This window comes from Thamnophis sirtalis, unplaced genomic scaffold (assembly GCF_051295495.1).
Source record: "Thamnophis sirtalis isolate CommonGarterSnake01/CBP01778 unplaced genomic scaffold, rThaSir2_p1.2 scaffold_4, whole genome shotgun sequence".
In the NCBI taxonomy this organism is placed as follows: Eukaryota; Metazoa; Chordata; class Lepidosauria; order Squamata; family Natricidae; genus Thamnophis; species Thamnophis sirtalis.
Window position 1 is genome coordinate 112875841 of NW_028261384.1, and position 20225 is coordinate 112896065.

Sequence of the window (20225 nt, forward strand, 5' to 3'; positions counted from 1 at the left end):
TCTGGAGGTGTGATGTTTGTACATTGGGTTGGATCATTTTGGAGACAATTATGGCCAATCATTGATTTTAAAATCTCAGGGTTAAGGCTTACAACAATGACCAAAGGATCTGATGATGTTTAAGTTTTCAAGCAGGCTGCAGATGTTCTAAATTCTGTTGGTCTTTGTGGACTCTGACAAAGTTCAATGTACCTTCAATCTCCTTACTTCAGAAGATGGTGCTGTGTGATATTTTGAAAGTAGAAGACTGGTGGCCAGGAACACCCTCACTTGCCAAGTTGAAGGCATCCATATCCAGTACAAATGGCTGCATGAGATCTGAATGTCATATGCAAATGCAGTTTTTTTCTTCAAATGAGCAAAGGGGCATGGTGTGTATGGGGGGGAGGGGGAGAGAACTAGCATTGAAAGTATTTACTTGGTCTGGAGTTCATTAAGTTAGTAGATAAGAAGAAAAATGAGCTAAGAGAGCTGGGTGCTTTCTATCTTCATGGCAGCAGAAGCACCAGCTGATAAACTCTCAATATAATCCATCTGCTTCTACAAACCTCATGTATTCATAGAATAAATTTATACATCATCATATTTTCTAATAAATGGTTCCCACGATATTTGTAAAGTCCAAGTCCATGTCAAGAAATGGGTCTCAAAAAGATACTTAAATTGGAATTTGTCAAGTTCCTGAAAATGAAATTTATCTGGATTCGGCTATATGTTTCTTTATATATGAGGAAAATGGAGAAATATAAAGAAATATTAGTAAAAATAAATGAAATGTAATGTAGATCAGCATAATAACCTGATATTTAAGGTTACTTATGATATATAATTTTGAGATTTAAAATATTAAAAATAAATAAAAAATTGGAGACAAGCAAAATTCATAACATGATCAACTTTTATAAGAACTGGGAAGCAGTTTGAAGGTGCTTACGATACTGGCTATCTTGAGCTAAGAGTTATTCAGTTTGGACATAACCCAGGTTTTTTTTGTTTGTTTGTTTTTTTAAGTAATTGTCGAGTTGGCTCCAAGAGTCCTTTCACAATTACTGGCATTGAGCCAAGTTTTCCCTAATTTTTACCCATTCAGTATATCTATAGTATACTTTCTGCTCAGAAACATAAAAATACAGTTCAAGTTTGGTACTATTAGAAAAACTTCTTTGCAATGAAATCCTAATCTGATAGATACAAAGATTAAAACACAACAACATAACCTACTACTAGATGAAATAGAAAAATGTGGGTTAGATAATATCACTACCAGATAGATTCACATAACTTGCTGACCAACTGGACTCAACATGTAGTCCTCAATGGAACTGCATAGACATGGAGGGAAGTATATAGTGCAGTACCCCAAGGCGCTGTTTTATGCCCAGTACTTATCTTCATCAATGATTTGGATGAGGGGATAGATGGGGAACTCATCAAATTTGCAGACAAAACCAAGCTAGCAGGAATAGCCAAGACTCCAGAAGATAGGCTTAAGATACAGAAGAATCCTGACAGACTTGAACAAAATGAAATTCAATAGTGAAAAAAGTAAGGTTCTATATTTAGGCAAGAAAAAAAAGTGCACAGGTACAGTATAGGTGGTACCTCACTCAGTAGTAGTAACTGTGAGGGGGATCCTGGAGTTCTAGTGGACAATCATTTAAATATGAGCCAGCAATGTGCAGCAGCTTTCAAAAAAGCCAATACAGTTCTAGACTGCATAAAAAGGGGTAAAATCAAGATCATGTCAAGTGTTAATACCACTTTATAACGCCTTGGTAAGGCAACATATTTGAATACTGCATCCAGTTTTGATCATCACAATGTAAAAAAGATGTGAGGCTTTAGAAGGAGTGAACTAGAGAAGAAGAACTAGGGGAGACCTGATAGGAAGTTCCCAATATCTCAGGGACTGCCAAAAAAGAGGGAGTCAAGCTATTCTCCAAAGCACCTGAGGGAAGGACAAGAAGCAATGGGTAATCAAAGAGAGAAGAAACCTAGAACTAAGGAGAAATTTCCTGACTGTTAGAACCAGAGGTGGTATTCAGCAGGTTCTGACCAGTTCTGAATAATTGGTAGCAGAAATTTTGAGTGGTTTGGAGAACAGGTAAATACCACCTCTATCTGTCTCCCAAGTCCCAGCTGATTGGGAGGAAATGGGAATTTTGCAGTAATCTTCCCCCGGAGTGGGGTGAGAATGGAGATTTTACAGTATACTTCCCCTGCCACTCCCACCAAGCCACACCACTCCCACCAAGCCACACCACTCCCACCAAGCCACACCCACAGAACAAATTGTAAAAAAAAAGAATCCCACCACTGGTTAGAACAATTCATCAGTGGAACAACTTTCCTCCAAAAGTGGTGAACATTCCAACACTGGAAGTTTTTAAGAAGATATTGGATAGCCATTTGTCTGAAGTGGTGTAGAGTTTCCTGCATAAGCAGAGGGTTGGACTAGAAGATTTCCAAGGTCCTTTCCAACTCTGTTATACTGTTATTCTGTTACGTCTCTTCAATTTAAAAGAAAAAAAGAAGAACTATGGTCATCTCAATTTATGGTTCCTGTTTTAAGATCCTCTTTGTATGAACATTGCAGTGGTGGGTTCCTGATCCGTACCAGTTGGAATGGGCCTGGTGTCGTCCACATGGACATACATAGCACGGACATGCATCTTAGCGCCTCTGCAATGCTCTAGTTGCTCCACAGAGTGGCGCGCAGGCGCTGTATGCGCCATGCCCGTGCATGAAAGCGCAGAAGTCTTAAAAGACAGGTAAAGAGCTCGGGCGGGTGGTTGGGCGGGTGGTTGTGTACCAGAATAGTATCAGGTGCTCTGGGCAGGCTCCAGTATGCCCATACTTGGGCGTACCACCTGCAACCCACCACTGGAACATTGATATTACTTTGCATTTTCCATGATAGTAATAGACAAGTGCCTCATTAAGTAAATGATATTTTTTTCTAAGATCTCACTGCAGTTATCAAAGCAACTGTAAAAGAAAAAATGAATTATTTTCATGTACTTGTACTTGCTAAATTTCTTTATGGTACTAGAGGTAAGGATTTTGACTGGCTTCTGAATAAGGCATGAATAGCTTTTCCATGTTTATCTTTTCACATCTCAAAAAGTTTTCTGACATTATATGGGGTGTTATTGACTCATTCTAACCTTACTATTTCATTAATAATTTGAAGGTTTCAATTTTCTTTTCCTATCAGTGTCAAAAATACTATTATTAAGTTTTCTATTCCTCAAAGTCCTGATTGACAAATTACTGTATTTGAAAGAATTAGACAAGTGTTGATGGATAAACTAATGATTAAAATAATCTAGTCATAGGTAAAATAACCAGTATGTTTTTTCAGAGTCATTTGCATTCTAAGATTCATTACAGAGTGGAGGTTATGTGAGAAGAAATTCAGTTCAAGCTTGTCTAGTTTCGGGGATTTTTAAGAATGTTATGGCAATGAAATAAACTTTTCAACAGATTACTATTTATTATGATGATATTGAATCTTCTGTTGCTTTTGCCACATATGGCTTGCAAGACTCAACCAATAAAATGCAGCATCCAGGCTCCTATCCCAATTGATCACAAATATTGCCAGTCAGGTGACTTACTCATTGGTGGTATGACTTCCTTTTTTTTCATAACTAGAGATGTGGGAAGTTTTGCAGAAGATCCCCATCATTCTCTTTTGGGTGAATCCCTGTAAGATATTATTTCCTTTTTATAGCTATTAATCTAATTACATTATTCTATCTGTCTGTCTGTCTGTCTGTCTGTCTGTCTGTCTGTCTGTCTGTCTGTCTGTCTGTCTGTCTGTCTATCTGAAATTGCATTGAACTATGGGAATAATAAAGTTTGCTTAGAATACAGCATATTTTATCTCAGTAAAGGAGACATTCAGTTCTATTCTAGGAATAATATTTTCATGTGCTGAAAGATTTTTCTGAAGAGTAGGGGACTACAGACACATGAAATCTTGCTTGCAATGTTCTTTCATTGGTAAAATCTTCATTTTACTTTTCATCGGCCACTTCATTATTTTCTTTCCAATTGTTGTATCAAAACAAATATTACCATGGCTATTATTTCACTTCATTGTACCTATTTTATAGATGTTGTTAGGAAAGAAAAAGTCTTTTATTTTTGGTTTAATTGTAATACAGTTTCTAAAATTCAAAAAGTCTTGAATTATGTAATAAAATAACAGATAAAACTGCAATATAATTTTATATATGGTTCTATAAAATTAATTGTTACTTAGGTTTAGGTTTAGGTTTATTAGATTTATATGCCGCCCTTCTCCCAAGGACTCAGGGCGGCGTACAACATTAAAAGAAACACATAATACAAAAGTTAAAAAATTTAAATAGAATATCCCAAACCCAATTAAAATTGACAATGACATTTTTTTAAAAAAATATGAATTAAAATTAACAGTGCTCAATAATTTATTTTGTTTTGTTCAGGCCAGGTTGGCTTGTGGTATTCTATACTTATTCTGTTGAAGATTGACTAAATTCTAAATGTAGATCATTTTTGCAGTCACTTGAATTAAACTGAAACCACTTCTATGTAAGAAAAATAGATTTTCACGGGTGTAGGTATGCTGGTCTTGTTGTATTCGGGTCTTTTTCTGTGTAAGATTGAGATTGTCTTGGCAATGTTTTGGCAAGGTCTCACTTGCTATCCTCAGGCTGGTGTTTTTGGCAAGACAATCTCAATCTTACATAGGAAAAGACCTGAATACAACAAGACCAGCATATATGCTGGGTAATAGTATATAAATATATATATATAAATCAGTTAACATGAAACAGTGAGTATCTTTTAAATCAGGTGACTTGAAATAACAATTATTAGTTTGTTAAAAAAATTCATGGAGTTAGTTCCATTGTCCTTTATAGATGCAGAATTCCATTTGATACAGCATCTAATTCTTGTTTCAGAGTTCTGACTAAATATTATCAGCATATTCTGACCATAATATTTGCTATACAGAAGATCAATGAAGACCGCCAGCTCTTACCTAATATCACCTTGGGTTTCAGAATCTATGATAGGTATGCTGACTATCATGCCAAATTGGAACTTTTCTCTAGTCAGAACAATTTTCTTCCAAATTACAAGTGTGGCATCCTGAACAAACTCATATCAGTTGTTGGAACTGTTGATCCAGGAATCGCTAGTGATATGGCAGATATATTAGAGACTTACAAAGTTCCACAGGTAAGATGGATGGTTTTGTCTTTCCAGGCGTAATGTGTTGCAAAACTTCAAAATATAATGTAAGTTTCTTTTTTTCCTCCAATAATCATATTTAAGAAAGAACATTTAGTACAGCATAAAGGTAAAAAAAACCAATTTGCAAAATTTGTTATTACTATTATTGAGTTTGAAAGATTAATCTTAATGATCATTGGAACTTTGGATTCCCGTAGTCTTCTTGTGTAAATTGTTTATGTGATGGGGGATATAATCTTTCTACTTTTTATTTATTTATATTTTATTAATATATTCTGCCTTTTAGGTGTTTAAAGAGGGATAAATAAGGGTTTTTCCTCTTACATATAGTCTTGACTTACCAAACACACATGGAAATCTATCACTAAGCACTGTGATCACTAACATCACATGGCTATATTTTATTTACAACATCACCTCTGCTTCTGTTCTTAAGCAAATTATCATGACTTTTAAGTGAGACATCATCTTACCATGATTTCACTTCTATGCTTCATTAATTTTACTTGTTGGAAGCAGGTTGTGAAACACATGAAATGGTGGTCCATGACCTTGGGTTGCAGCAATGGTACACTAAAAGTACACAAATTGTGAAGCACCCAATAGGTATCATATGACAAATGTGCTGCTGCATTTTTCAGAAGTGTAAACATTGGTTGCAAAGTTGTTTTATTTTCAGAAATTATGACCTCAAATAGTCACTAAATAAAAAGTTGGTAAAAAGAACCTCCTGAATATTTCTACCAGATATATATTTCTAAGACTAGCAGATAGATTGGGATAAGGAACTGAGATTGACACAATTACTTTCACTTAGTGATTGAAAGATATTAAACCAATACGTCTTGGTGAATCACATATTTTAGTAGAAAAAAAAGATATACTTGAATTTGGGGGCCATGCTAAATCATTGTAACAGATGCAATGTGAGCCAAATCAGAAGCTGCATTACCAGTTAGAGTAAAGTAGAAATTCCTCCCTGTTCGCAATAAGTCCTCCTGGATGTTTTGTCACTTTCCTCCAATATCTCATCTTAACATGAGCCGAAATAGATGCTTGAAGAGGAATTGACAGAATTACCATTTGAGATGCAGAGCCAAAGCTAGTTAATTTAATATTCTAAACCAAGAAATGCATAAGCAATAGCAGCATAGAAGTCTACAATAGGGTAAAACAATATTTAAATTTAAAAGATTTTTGAAGGCAGGTGGGAAAATATTTAAAATGCACAATGAAGTAATTAAGATAGCATGGTATGTATGTATATACTTTATTTGTATATTTTATATATTTATTAATTTTATATGCCACTTGTCTTGTTATCTAAACCAATTCTGGGCAGCTTACAATATAGTAAAAATAAAAATATAAAACCAGTCATAAATATAAAAACAGTTTATTTTTGCAAAATATTAAATACAGATTAAAAAGCCATGGGCTCAGAGTTGAGCAGAGTTCTTTGTCACTAACCCTATGGCCTTCTCTATCTGGGTGCCACACCTATCAACAGAGCTAGTTTTAAGGCCCTACCTGAAGGCCAGAAGGGGTGGTGGTGTTTCTAATCTCAGACAGATGTTTCAAAGGGTGAGAGTCATGGCAAAATGGCTCTTATCCTTGACCCCACCAGTTGCAATTCCTTGGGTTCCACAGCAAGCCTCTTCTGCCAGTACAAGTGGGGCAAATATGTTCCTCAGCTGTCTTGGATCCATAATTCCATATAGGCATTAAAGATGATAATCAACACCCTAAATTGGATCCAGAAGCAAATCAGTAGCCAGTTTAGACTGTGCAGTACATGTGGCATTATTATATATGCTTCTAAAATTGTCCATGCAGTTTCATCCTGGATCAATTATAGCTTCCAACTATTATTCGTGGGTAGAGCATGTTGCAATAATCCAAATGGGACATGACTGGGGCAGAAGTGACTGACTACAGAGCATCATGATCCAGAAAGAGGCACAACTGGTGCACAACATGAAATTGCACAAATGGTCTCATAATCATGATTGCCTAAGGTGACCAGATGTCCCGCTTTTGGCGGGACAGTCACGATTTTTAATAATTTGTCCCGCATACCATGTCTTTTTAAAAAAGCCCCAATATTTGTAGAAAGGATGCCCCAGCCCTTTTTTGGCTCCACCACGTGGTTTCCTCTTGCAAACATTTTCACTCATTTTTCCAGGTCTATCTTTGTCTATAGACTAGTGGCTGTGCTCCGGGAGGGTGGCCTGCGGGGCTGGAGGCTGCGTGGTGGCTGCGCGCTGCCGAGCACTAGCAGGAGTCCTGGGGCAGGCTGGCCAAGCGGTCTCGCACGGAGCTCACCTCGCCGCCCGATGGAGGCTGCCCGGCTGCTTTCCCTCAATCCTCACATTTTTCCTCCCCTTCCTCCTCCTCCTCACTGCGATCTGGATGCCTGACGCACTTTCCTTTCCTCCGCGTTCGGCCCTTTTGCGCGGAGCCGCAAGATTATGAGCAATGCAGGGTTATTATGCTAAGAGTACCCGGTCCCAACTGGGGAACTGCTGCTGCTGCTGCTGCTGCTGCAGGGACCCAGCGGCACCCGATCCCTGCAGCAGTGGCTGGCTCTGCTCCTGGCCATGGGCCCCTGCCATGTCTAGCACGTCTTCATCAGTAAACGGGTTGCCCGCCTGGCTCGCTGCTGCTGCCCCTCCATGGCCAGGTCATCCCAAGCATGCATGACCCGGAGCTCCCCGCACCTAGCTGCGTTGTGCATGTGCGCGGGCATTCAAGGAATCCGGCATTTTTTAAAAGGTTCCAGATTCTCTACAAACGCCCTACTGCATCCCAGCTGTCTCCAATGCAAGGGCAGCGAAGGGCAGCCAACAAGTGGCATGGGAGCTAGGAGCAGCCAAAGCCCCAGCATCCACCCCACTTCTAATCTCCATCTGCCCGATGGAGGCTGCCCAGCTGCTGGCACTTCTGCGCCTCTGCTCCACTGCCGAAGATGCCACCACCACCCCCTCACCAACTCTTACTACCCGGACGCCCACTGCCCAGGAGCCGCCCAAAGCCTTCCTGCCCACCACCGGCTGACCACAGCCAACTTGCCCCGGGCGGGCTGGAAGTTTTACAGAACCCCGGATCAGGAGGCATGGAACGAGACAGTATTTCACAGCCAACAGTGAGTGGGGTGGGTGGGTGGAGGGCAACGCACAGGACAATCAGCATTGGATGCCCCCTCCCCTCCCCAGATTCAGAAACACAATCCAGACAGATGTTTCCTTGATGAATCCAGAACGAAGAGTCCCGGAGGAAAAAATCCTTTTAAGAAAGGTGTTTGGTGGGGGGTGGGGACAGGCAGGTGAGAAAGACGGTGGCACTTTTGAAAAACCGAATGCCCATTGTCACACCGGTTTCCCTTGAACAGCACTATTTCCAAAAGTGTAAATTATTCTGGCTCAGGCTGAGCACGAAGACCTCCCCCCACTGCCCCCTCCCCACAATTAAAGACACCCCCCAGAGCCTCGTCCGTGTTGGCTGCCCTTCGCTGCCCTTGCATTGGAGATGGCCAGGATGCAGTAGGGCATTTGCAGAGGATCTGGAACCTTTTAAAAAAAGCCGGATTCCTTGAATGCCCGTGCGTGTGCGCAACGCAGCTAGGCGCAGGGAGCTCCGGGTCATGCATGCTTGGGATGATCCGGCTATGGAGGCCAGGGAATCCTGAGGACTGAAGCGCAAGAGTACTCGAGAAGGACTAGGGTCTTGCAAAGTCCTCTAAGGAAAACAGAACCAAGAGGAACAGTGGAAGCCTCTAAACTGCTCAGCTAACTATAATGCTGCTTTTTTTTGGTGGGGGGAAGTGGTGAGTAAATGCGTGAGTTTGCAATGCCAAGATCAGACTGGCTTTTTGTTCCGATTCCTGAGTCCACAGCTGTTAGTGACGGAGGAGGAGGAAGGAAGGGGTTGCATTTTGTCAGGCAGACAGCTCATTCCTAGATTGGGATCCCCATCTCCCCCTCCCCTTCTGCGCAAGATATCAGCAGCCCCCGGGCTGCGAGCTCCTCCCACTATGAACAACTTTTGCTTTTGCTGCCAATGCAAGGAAACTCCTTGGCCTTTTTGTTATATTCATTTCCCTTGTAATGCAGGGGTCAGCACAGCTGGCAACTCTCCTGCAGCACCTCTGCTGGCGAGGAAGAGTGTATCAGCACTGAACAACGTCCCCCTCATCCCAGAGCCCAGAAAAACATGATTTCTGAGAATCCTTCCTGGTGAACTTCCTGGGCTCCCATGGCGATTGGGCTGGTATCAATTTTAAGGGGTTTTGGACAGAGCATCCTCATGTGGCGGATATTGGAGAGGAGTTTCTGATGTATCTCAGCAAACCAGCTAACAATGAGTGAAAGATTATTAGAATGCTAATGTGTCCGTTTCTCCCCCACATCTTTTTGGGGCTAAATTTTTGCAAGGCAAGAAGAACACAGTTTTGCTGAGCTCCCCAAGTCCCAGTGTAAGTGAAAAAGGTGGAGAGAATGTCCCTTATCCCCCACCCCTATTTATATAAAAGTTTCAAAAAACAATCATCAAAAGCTGCTATCTCAGCTAAGCCATAAGGAACAACAAAGAAAAATTTTCCCGTCTTTGCCAGCGAAAGTGGGATTAAATGACTTTTGGTATATACCTCTCGGCAGAAGTATTTGATTAATGCGGTTGATATCATGAATGATAACTGTATGAATGGGTGTTCTGAGACTGAATAACATGTAAACAGTATAATCTACCAGTGTATAAACAGAAACATTCTTTGTAATTGAGATTATTTTGACATGGAAACTGCTTTGGTGGTTTGTGTGGGATCAAAGCTAGTTTAGCAAGGGCTTCGGGAGGGATTTTAATTTTTTTCTTGCTATTTAAAAGCAATCCTTTTTAATTTTTTTGGGTTGGAGACTTAATCCTCCATTTACTGATGCTAAGTCAACAAACTTTGGTTGGTCTTGAAAAATGAGCAGAAGCAGACCTAGAAAAGACTAGGAGCAAAATCCCAGGATTACAGGGTAGATTGGAAGCTGGGGCAGTGATTTGGAGGGGGGGGAGATGGTGGCAAGAAGAAGAAGAAGACAATTGGCAAATTACTTCTAGAAGCCATTACTTCTACTTAGAAAACTAGTGAACATGTCCATAATGTTATCAGAAGACAATTTGAAGGATAGGATTTTTTAAAATCTTTTTTTAAATTTGTAATCAAGACACCCCCCCCCCCAGTCAATGGTGTCCCTCTTTACCAATGTTAAAATCTGGTCGCCTTATGATTGCCCCCTGCTCTTTGAGTCAAGGATGTTAAGAACAAGCTTGCAAATGGATCTAAGTGTAAAACAGAAAGCACATATAGTGGTTCTGTAGCAGAGTTTGCTTTAAAGATGGAAAATAGGAATAAAAAGTTACGTGAAATAAGAAACATATGAATGCTTGTGGGCAAGAAAAAGGACAATTTAAAAGCAGATTGCAGTATCTGAAAAACTAGAATGGAAAAAAAACCAGACTAAACAAAAAGATTGGACATCAATTAAGAGAGTCATGAGATATCTCAAACAAACAAAGGACTTGAGTTTGAAGCTATCTGCAATTGGTGATTTGAACCTTGTAGAATATGTGGACTCTGATTGGGCAAGTGACCCAAGTACTCGTAACTCCACAAGTGGTTACTTGTTCAAATTAGGAAGCAGTCCTAATTTGGTACAGCAAGAAGCAGACCTCGTAGATTTTTCTTGTACACAGGCAAAAAATACATTGCTGACAATTATGCCAATCACAATGCTGATGTTATGTCAATTATTTGAAGATCTTGGAGAGCCAATGTCCCAACCTACACTCTTAAATGAGGACAATCTAGGATATATCAAGGTTTTTTTCCAGACGGCATTAAATAATCTGGTTGAATAAAATGTAATTGTGCTTACATATTGTGAAACTAATAAAATTGATTGCAAATACTTTGACAAAATCACTTCTAAGGAACAGATTTATAGAACTGAGATCTGAAATGGGACTAATATAAGGAGTAGTTATTGAGTGGGAGTGCTGGCATTCATTTTTTGAATATATTTTTATGCAACAATTACAGTAGTATTTAGCCAGCAGATGATGGTGTCTACAGTTTAGATCTATGATATATACTCTATGCTCTTTTGTTCTAAGTAGTGTTTCCTGTTTCCTGTTATGGTAATACAGTTGAACATAAAGTGCATGGTGACTGTGTTTTTTGTTTGCTCTGAGGTGCTTTATACAAACAAAATTTCTAATAACAAGAAATGGCAAACCTTGGTAGTTGATTCAGGATGAACTATAACTTTTGGGATGACTTCAAATAGATAAGATGTCATGATAAACTTCCTATGAGTGGATTACAATAGCAATTTGTTAACAGAGAGTTTTAAAACTTTAATTTTGCTCTGTTTTAATATTCTTCTTTTTCCTGCTAACTACTTTGTCACTAATATAATACAGAGAATGCAGGTCAATAATTTGCAACTAGATTTAGTGGTTTAAAATTTGGGAAAGATCTGTTTCACAAGGGATGGAAATTAATTTTGTACTAATGTATTAATAAGCATTCACCTAGGGGGTATAATCTGTGTACATGTGTTGGTCCTTTTTTAAGACACCTTTTTCCTTTTTAATGTTTTAATTGTTTCTTCTTTTTTCTTTTCTTTGGGATTTTTTGGGAGTTTTGTATTTTAATTTTGTCATGAATAAAATAAATATACATATATTAGAAACAAATTAAGTGGAAGCATATGCTGAAATATTTTGGATGAGATGATACACATTTTCCTTTTTGGATCATACATTTCTCCTTGCTGTTTTTTTCTATTTACCCATATAATTCTGTTTATTTCCATAGTTCCCAACTGGCTCCTCACTATATGAAAGTCATTTCTACTACCCCATGGTTCCAGATGAAGACCTATATTACAGTGGCATTATTCGACTACTCTTGCACTTCAGGTGGACTTGGGTTGGGGTACTTACAAAAGGACTTGGAGGAAAAACATTTGAGCACCTGATCTTCTCAATGTTTCCTCTCCATGGTATCTGCATTGCCTTCTTTGAAAAATTCAGACCATTTTATATCAATAACTTTTATGATAATCTGAAATGGCTTGTTGAAATGTTTCACCTTCTTGTTAACAGCAAAGCAAAAGTTATTATCATCAGAGATAATAATCTTTTAAATGTAAGATGGTTGTTACGCCTACCTGAAATGGAAATAGTTTCTATAAACCTGAAAGGTAAGGTGTGGATCGTGGCTTCCCAAATGGGTCTTGCTTCGTTCTTTTATCAGAAAAGCTGGGATATCCAAGACCTACATGGTGCTTTGACCTTTGCAGCTCACTCAAGTGAAATTCCAGGATTTCAACACTTTCTCAAGACAAGAAACTATTTCTCCTCAAAAGAGGATGGTTTCATCAAAAATGTGTGGGAGCAAGCATTTGGCTGTGTGTTTCCAAATCTATCTGAGGCTGAGGAATCAGAGGATGTCTGTACAGGGAGGGAGAAACTGGAGAGCCTTCCTGGGGCCTTTTTTGAAATGAGGATGACCAGTCATAGTTACAGTATATACAATGCATTGTATGCTGTGGCACATGCTTTACATGCTGTGATGTTTGGCCAACAACACAGGCAAAAACTGAATAGCAGAAAATTCATTCTTCAGGATCTTCAGCCATGGCAGGTAATTTGATGAATAATCAATTTAGTTGGAAATGGGATATGACTTGAACTGACTCCCCAGCATCTCACAGTCTTCTGATCATAAACAGCAGTCAGAATTAGATGGGAAATTATTAAAAATTTCCAGGTTTTTTTAAATCCTTTTCTCATCTTCTATACGATTTGCATAATCTCTATGAATCTTTTTATGTTTTCTGGCTCACTTACTCTCTAGTTATATTCTTTAGATAATTAGGATACATGCTTTATATTCTCTCCCCCCTCCCCACATTCAATACACAAATACACAGACACACACTATTTCATATAATAAGCTTTATTCCTTTCAAGGTGACAACAGCTGGTTACTTAAATTAAGTTCTAAGTTATGCATTTCAGTCAATAGGCATATAAATTGAAAATAGTAAATACAATATATACATTTTAATCTGTATAGAAGGGTGGAAAAGTAGAAATTTCTATTTGGTCTTTCAAGCTGAAAATACTTCTGAGACCACAAAGTGCTACCTTTCTAAACAAAGAAAAAACTATGAATGCAGAGTAGGATTCAATCACCATGGACACTACAAATGATAGAGCAGCAGGAATTATTGCCTTGCGGTAAAGGATTCATACTTCATTCATCTATGTAATTTAGATCAATCCAAGCATATTTGGATCCCTTCCCTACTGTAGGAACAAAGGGCCATACTTTTAAATAGTTTTTTTAAAGAAGTCTTGAAATGAGACGGTAATTAGCATGTACATGAATACAAAGAAAGAAAATCAGAAAATAGATTGTGTGTGTGTGTGTGTGTGTGTGTGTGTGTGTAAAAGACACAGGTAAAGTGCAGTAATTAATAATCTTTCTATTTTTCAATCTCAATGATAACAAAAGAACAGCCACTCGCTCATAATAAATCAGCAGGATTTTGCAGAATCTATGTTCTTTTATGTTCTCTCAATTTGATTTAAACTGCTCCAGTCTACTTTTGTCTTCCTTCATTCCTCCTTTTAATCATCCATATATCCCACAAAGATTCAATCTGAATTTAAGGTTCATTTTGAATTTAGAAAAAAATATGTTTATAACACACTTTCCATTCTCCATCATGGCATCTTATAGCAGCAATAAAAATGAATGCAATTGTATGGATTTCTTTAGTTAACAATGTATCAAATGCATCAATGGCAGACTTTTTAGCATTAAAGAAAGATAATTTTCTTTTGAAAAGACAGTTCAATCTGTTTATATGATACTATTAAAGAAAGATAATTATTTCATTTTGAAAAGTCAGTTCAGTTTGCTTATACTATTCCTTTCAGTAGATAATTTATATTAAATTTTATTATATATTAAAAGGATATGGTACTTTCTAATTAGTTTCTCTAATAAAAGCAGATGACAAGGCAAGCAAATGTAAGGCAAGCTCAGTTATATTTATTTATTACATGACATATTTCCTCAATAAATTATATCTTTACATATTAACATTTATATCATTTCTGGGGGCTGGATTATTGTTAATTTTTGAAAATTAGTAGACTATAAACAAAAGATTTCGGATCAAGGGTCATAGGCAATCACCCTTGAGAGGAATGCTAGCAGCTTTGAGTAAGGACAATCTGCCACATATTTAAATGGTTCAACTAAAAAGATTAACGTGGTATCACATAGTTTTATATATTAAACATGCTTTTTTTCTTGCTTTTTCATATTCAGCTTCATTTCTTTTTGAAAAAAGGCTCATTTAACAACACTGTTGGAGATGAAATTTCCTTTGACAAGAATAGAGAACTGATTACAGGACTGGATATAGAGAACTGGGTCATATTCCCTAACCAGTCTTTGTATCGAGTGAAAGTTGGGAAGCTGGATCCCTGGGCTGCTGAAGACCAAATGTTCACCATTAATGAACAAGCCATCAACTGGCCTAGCACTTTCAATCAAGTAAGTTTTGAATGTAGTTGATTTGATTGAATTATTGGGATGGTATCCAAAGATTAACTCAATATCATTTAATATACAAATAATGGAAATAAATTCCAGCAAGGTAAGAATTCAAACTTTCTGAAAATCAGGGGTCTCTAATCAATTACTTAAATTAGTATTGTTTTTCCAAGGGTACGTTGCTGTCAAGCTTTAAAAGACAGGGATGATATTCAATGTATTTACACCAGTATTACTGTAAAAGTTCAAGGTAATTAAGAAGAGTGATTAAAGTGCAAGACTATCATATAATCTGTCTGTATGTTTGTCTGTCTGTCTGTCTCTATCTATTTGTCTGTCTGTCTGTCTGTCATCTCTCTCTCTCTCTCTGAAAAAAAACAAATTATTACACTAGCTTTCCTTATTTCTACAGTAGTGGTCAACCATAATTTTTCAACTTTTCTCTCAAATACATGATTAAGTTCTTACATTTTCCTTCTTTCATTTACTGGGCAGACCTTACCTACTTCCATGTGTACTGAGAGCTGCCTTCCTGGTTATTTTAAGAAAAAACAAGAGGCGAAGCCATTTTGCTGCTACGATTGCCTTCGATGTCCCAAAGAAAAAATGTCAAGTCAGAAAGGTAAGAGACATTATTAATCGATGGTTCTGCAGCACAACTCAAGAAAATCCATGAATATATAAGTACAGAAGCTGAATTATATTATATATATATTATATATAATTCAGGTCATTTTTGTTTAGTGACCAATGATTAAGTGAAGCAGATATTAAGCAAAATCATAAGAGTGCTTTATTTCATCTTTCCTTTTCTCTGCAGATTTTATTGATCCAGAAGATCAATATCCAAATAAGAACCAAACTTCATGTATTATTAAGAAAATAACTTTCTTGTCCTATGAAGAACCAATGGGAACAAGCATGGTTATTTTGGTACTTTTCTTTTCTCTCTGCACAATTGTGGTACTCAGAACATTTTTGAAGTATCACCACACTCCCATTGTCAAGGCCAATAACAGAAATCTCACCTACCTTCTACTGATATCCCTCCTTTTCTGCTTTCTTTGCTCACTGCAGTTCCTTGTTGCACCAGGTAATATGATATGTTTCCTGCGACAAATTAGCTTTGGCATCATCTTCTCAATGGCAGTGTCTTCTGTGCTGGCAAAAACCATCATTGTGGTTCTGGCTTTCATGGCCACCAAGCCAGGATCAAAGATGCGGAACTGGGTGGGAAGAAGACTGGCCACCTCCATCGTTCTTTCTGGTTCCTTTATTCAAATAGTTATCTGTATGGTGTGGCTTTTCACATTTCCTCCTTTTCCTGAAATGGACACCCAGTCAGAAATAGAGGAAATAATACTACAGTGCAATGAAGGCTCAGATATTATGTTCTACTGTGTCCTGGGATACATGGGCTTCCTGGCAGTTGCTAGTTTCACAGTAGCTTTTTTATCCAGAAATCTCCCCAGCAGTTTCAATGAAGCCAAATGTCTCACATTTAGCATGCTGATCTTCTGCAGTGTGTGGCTCTCCTTTGTTCCATCTTACCTGAGCACTAAAGGCAAATATATGGTGGCTGTGGAGGTTTTTTCCATTTTGGCTTCTAGTGCTGGATTGCTGGCCTGTATTTATTTCCCCAAATGCTATATAATCATTATTAGGCCAGAACTAAACAACAAGGAACAGTTAATAAAGAGAAAATATTAATAATATAAACTAAAAATTCTATTTCCAAATTTTGCTCTTTTAGTATCCAATGGGAACATGACTGTTAGAAAACATCTGTATGGATATATATACATATAGTGCTTTGTCATTGTACAGACAATTATTGCCACTTGTTAAGGTTAAAATCCAATTGGGCTAAGGCTAAGAATAATCAGCACAGAATCTCATGATGGTTCAGTTTTAAAGCAATGAAGAATTGGACAAGGGATTATGGCACATGACCCTGCCCATTTCACTCCAACTTTTCTAGTCTGGCTGATCAATCATAGGCATTTTTTCATGGCTGGTCCTCCACCAATGATACACCAGTACCCCTGCTACTCTGTTGTTTCTCTGAGGCTCCATAATTGTAGCAAATGCATCACAACCATAGCCAATTCTCCCTGTGTGATGATTAAATGCACTTTTAGTGATTCTGGTTTTGGTGAGCTTTTGGTGCATGCCCAATGCCAAGAGCTTAGGGGATATTAGTAGCAGCAGTGCTAGAAAACTTTAGAAGTATGGGAGGGGGAAATCATGGTATCATTTTCACCAGTATCATTTGGATTGCAAGGAGATGACAGGCATGGCTTTGCCAGCAGCATTTGGATGGTGAAGGGGGGGAGGCACAGCTTGGCCAGAACTATTTGGATGGCGGCGGGGAGGGGAGACATAGATCTAACAAATGAGAGGGTGGTGTGGCATTTGGGGGTGGGATTCAGCCAATTCAGACCGGTTTGGTTGAACTGGTTGTTACTGTTTTGAACAGTTTGGAGAACCGCGAAATTGCACCACTGGTTGGCCCTGACTCTTCCTACCCCCCTTCCTACCCACCATTTCCTACCTTGCCCAGTCACTCCTCATCTCACCCATTTGCCCGCCATTACTAACCTGACTTCACCCACCATTGCTGTCTGCCATCACCCACAGACCTGATCTCCCTCAGTGAGTGAACCTGAAAGCAAGCCCTGGTCAAGTCAACTTCCAGGCTGGCCTAGATTGCCATAAGCCCCAGTCAAGTGCTGACTCCTGGGCCAGCCTAGACTGCCATCGTTGCAAGTCCCAACTAAGTGCTGCCCTGTGGCAAACCCCAGTTGAGTCGATTCCTGGCCCGGCCTACCTGCCACTGCCCTGGTTGAATGCAAACTCTCGGACAAGCATAGGCCTCCAGCACTGTAATTCCCCCTATCCCCAGGCTTGCCTGGCTAGCTTCATCACCAACACCATGGCTCCATCACTTGCAACCTAGCCAGCTAGCTTCTCCCCACTGTCCCTGGCCTCCATCACCATTTTCTGTGCTTCTTGGAGTTTTCTGTCAATTCCCGCACTGTCTGGGAGGCAGGCCATTCATGCCCGGTGCTTCCCGGTGCTTCCCACCCCTTCACAGAGCTTTCCACTGTTCCCAGCACTTATTGCACTTACCAGAGCTTGCCATGTTTCCTGGAGCTTCCTATATCTTCTGTGGGAACCAAGGTCATCATAACAGGTGGCTGGTGAAGGAGCAGGGGAGCCTGCCAGCTGTATCCATTGGACAATGTAACTGGCAACCCCTGGGAGGGGGGGGAGTTTTACTCTTAATTAGGTGAAAACTGTGGGAATCTTTAGAGTTGATTTTCACCGACTGTGCCAATATGATATATCCAATAAACATGTTCTTTGAGGAATTTCCCTGTCTCGGAGTTCTGAGTGCATTACTCAGAATGAACACATGGGTTTTGTTACAGCATTATAGTTCAGGCTATCTGTTGATTTAATGTTCTTATTTTGTGCCTATTTGTGCACTATCAAAGATCTACTGGAGATAGGCATCTAATAATTTTAAATAGATTAATCAATGAACAAATTAATAAATATCAAAAGATTCCTTGCTTTTCAGAAAACCTTTGCAGTGGCTTTTAAATTCACTCTAGCTTGGGTTTGAAAAGATAAATATTTTCAGTAGGATGAAGACTGAAATCCTTGGATGGAGTTGCTCTTGTCATTTGGACTAGAGTTGCAAATATTTAACCTTGGTCCTATAACCAATCAAGGTAGAGCCATGCCAATATCCTGATTAAGTTGGGTTTGGGGTTCTAGGAAGCAAACAAAAGAGTTTTCTGTAGCTGGACACTTCCCACTTGCATGTGCTTCTCAGCAGGATGCTCCTTACCAGTGAGATGGTAACACACTTTTCGTGACAGCTTAAAGAAACATTTTTGGCAGAAATACAATATGTAAAAATTGGCAGTGATTGTGTGAAAAAGTAAATAGTAACTAACTAAGTAAATAATTTATGAAATCATAAACTAATATCAGAAACCATTTATCCATTTACAAAAATATATAAGCAATTTTCATCAAGTTTTGATTCGTTCTTCGACATCAGCCACTAATTTGCTTCTTGGCCTGTGATATAACCCTCACGTTTCTCATGTGTATATATTGCTGCTTCTGTGATCTGTTTCACAGATCTCTCTATGACAGGGCCACTATGGTACTTGTATTATTTTTTATTTCTGCTGTAGTCAGTTTGCATGTCAAAGGTGGCTCATATATACCTTCAGACAAATCAATCAGTTCCAGCAGAGTGGATGCTCTGGTGTTGATTAAAGGCATTTTTCTTCCATGCACAGAAAAATCTTCCCAGCTCATCATCGTCTGTGCCCCACAAGTCAATGACCTTTTTCATACCAGCTCTTCTTTCTTTATTGTCATATGAAGACAAGAATGTCTGAATTATCGTTTCACTGAAAGTGTCCCATACTGAGTGTTGAATGGTTGGCAAAACAGCATCTACTACAGCCTTCTTTTGCAGTCTGACTTGATGCAGCTGAAACAACACATGACATGGGCCTTCAATCCAGGAATGTTTGACTTTGATGTTGAACTAGCAAGGGTAATACACACTGCCAATGTATTCCACTATCATTCTTAAGTTTTGGAGAGGTTTGCCTTTAAAGTCATATTTGAAACCCATATTTGACAAAGCCTATTTGCAGTTGCCAGCCAGTGTGAATGGCTTATGGGGCCAATTTCCAGAAGAGCCAAATCTGTGGGAAATTCTCCTGTCCTTATTGCCTGTTTAATTTTATATCATGTACTTAATCAATAAAAAGATCTTTTAGAACACTCAGTGAAATGAGAAGCTCACCAATTGAAACTGGTGAATTAAGGATTAATGTCAAGTTCTGTTGCAGTGTCTGGCATGATGCTAATTTTACCTGCTCATTTGTTGTTAGACAACATATTTCCATTCAATTTTGTAACTAAGTGTCGTAGGGGGCAACTCATGTGTGGAGTGCACACACCAACCAGATCAAATTCTAGTCAAGCTTGACCTCTATCCAGTACATGGCACCACCTTCAAAGCCAGTATTAACATTTGTAGAAGCTCCTCCAATGGTTTCAAATTTTGTCAATATTTTTCTTTTTCATGAAATACACCAAGTTATCTGCAATTATTTGGGCAGGATTTTCTGTTTTTAGTCTTTCTCTGGAATGAAATGATAAAGATATTATCAAGCCAGGCTCCCTCAGCAACCAAGAAAGAAACCACTTAACTCCATTTTGCAGAATTCAGAGTACTTTTACTGGTTATGAATAGATAGCAGCTAAGCAAAGCAAGATCTGAGGCAAAAGCACGCATAATCATAGATATCAA

At 38.7% G+C, this 20225-nt stretch overlaps 1 protein-coding gene across 1 annotated transcript; it reads left to right on the forward strand.

The window, feature by feature from the left end:
- Positions 1 to 2733: 2733 nt before the first annotated feature.
- On the forward strand, positions 2734 to 16585 carry LOC148046245 (vomeronasal type-2 receptor 26-like). The gene is made up of 6 exons (XM_087714609.1): positions 2734 to 2771; positions 4956 to 5235; positions 12116 to 12946; positions 14648 to 14875; positions 15371 to 15488; positions 15696 to 16585. The coding sequence occupies exons 1-6, from the start codon at positions 2734 to 2736 to the stop codon at positions 16583 to 16585; spliced, it is 2385 nt and encodes a 794-aa protein (XP_087570735.1).
- Positions 16586 to 20225: the final 3640 nt, after the last annotated feature.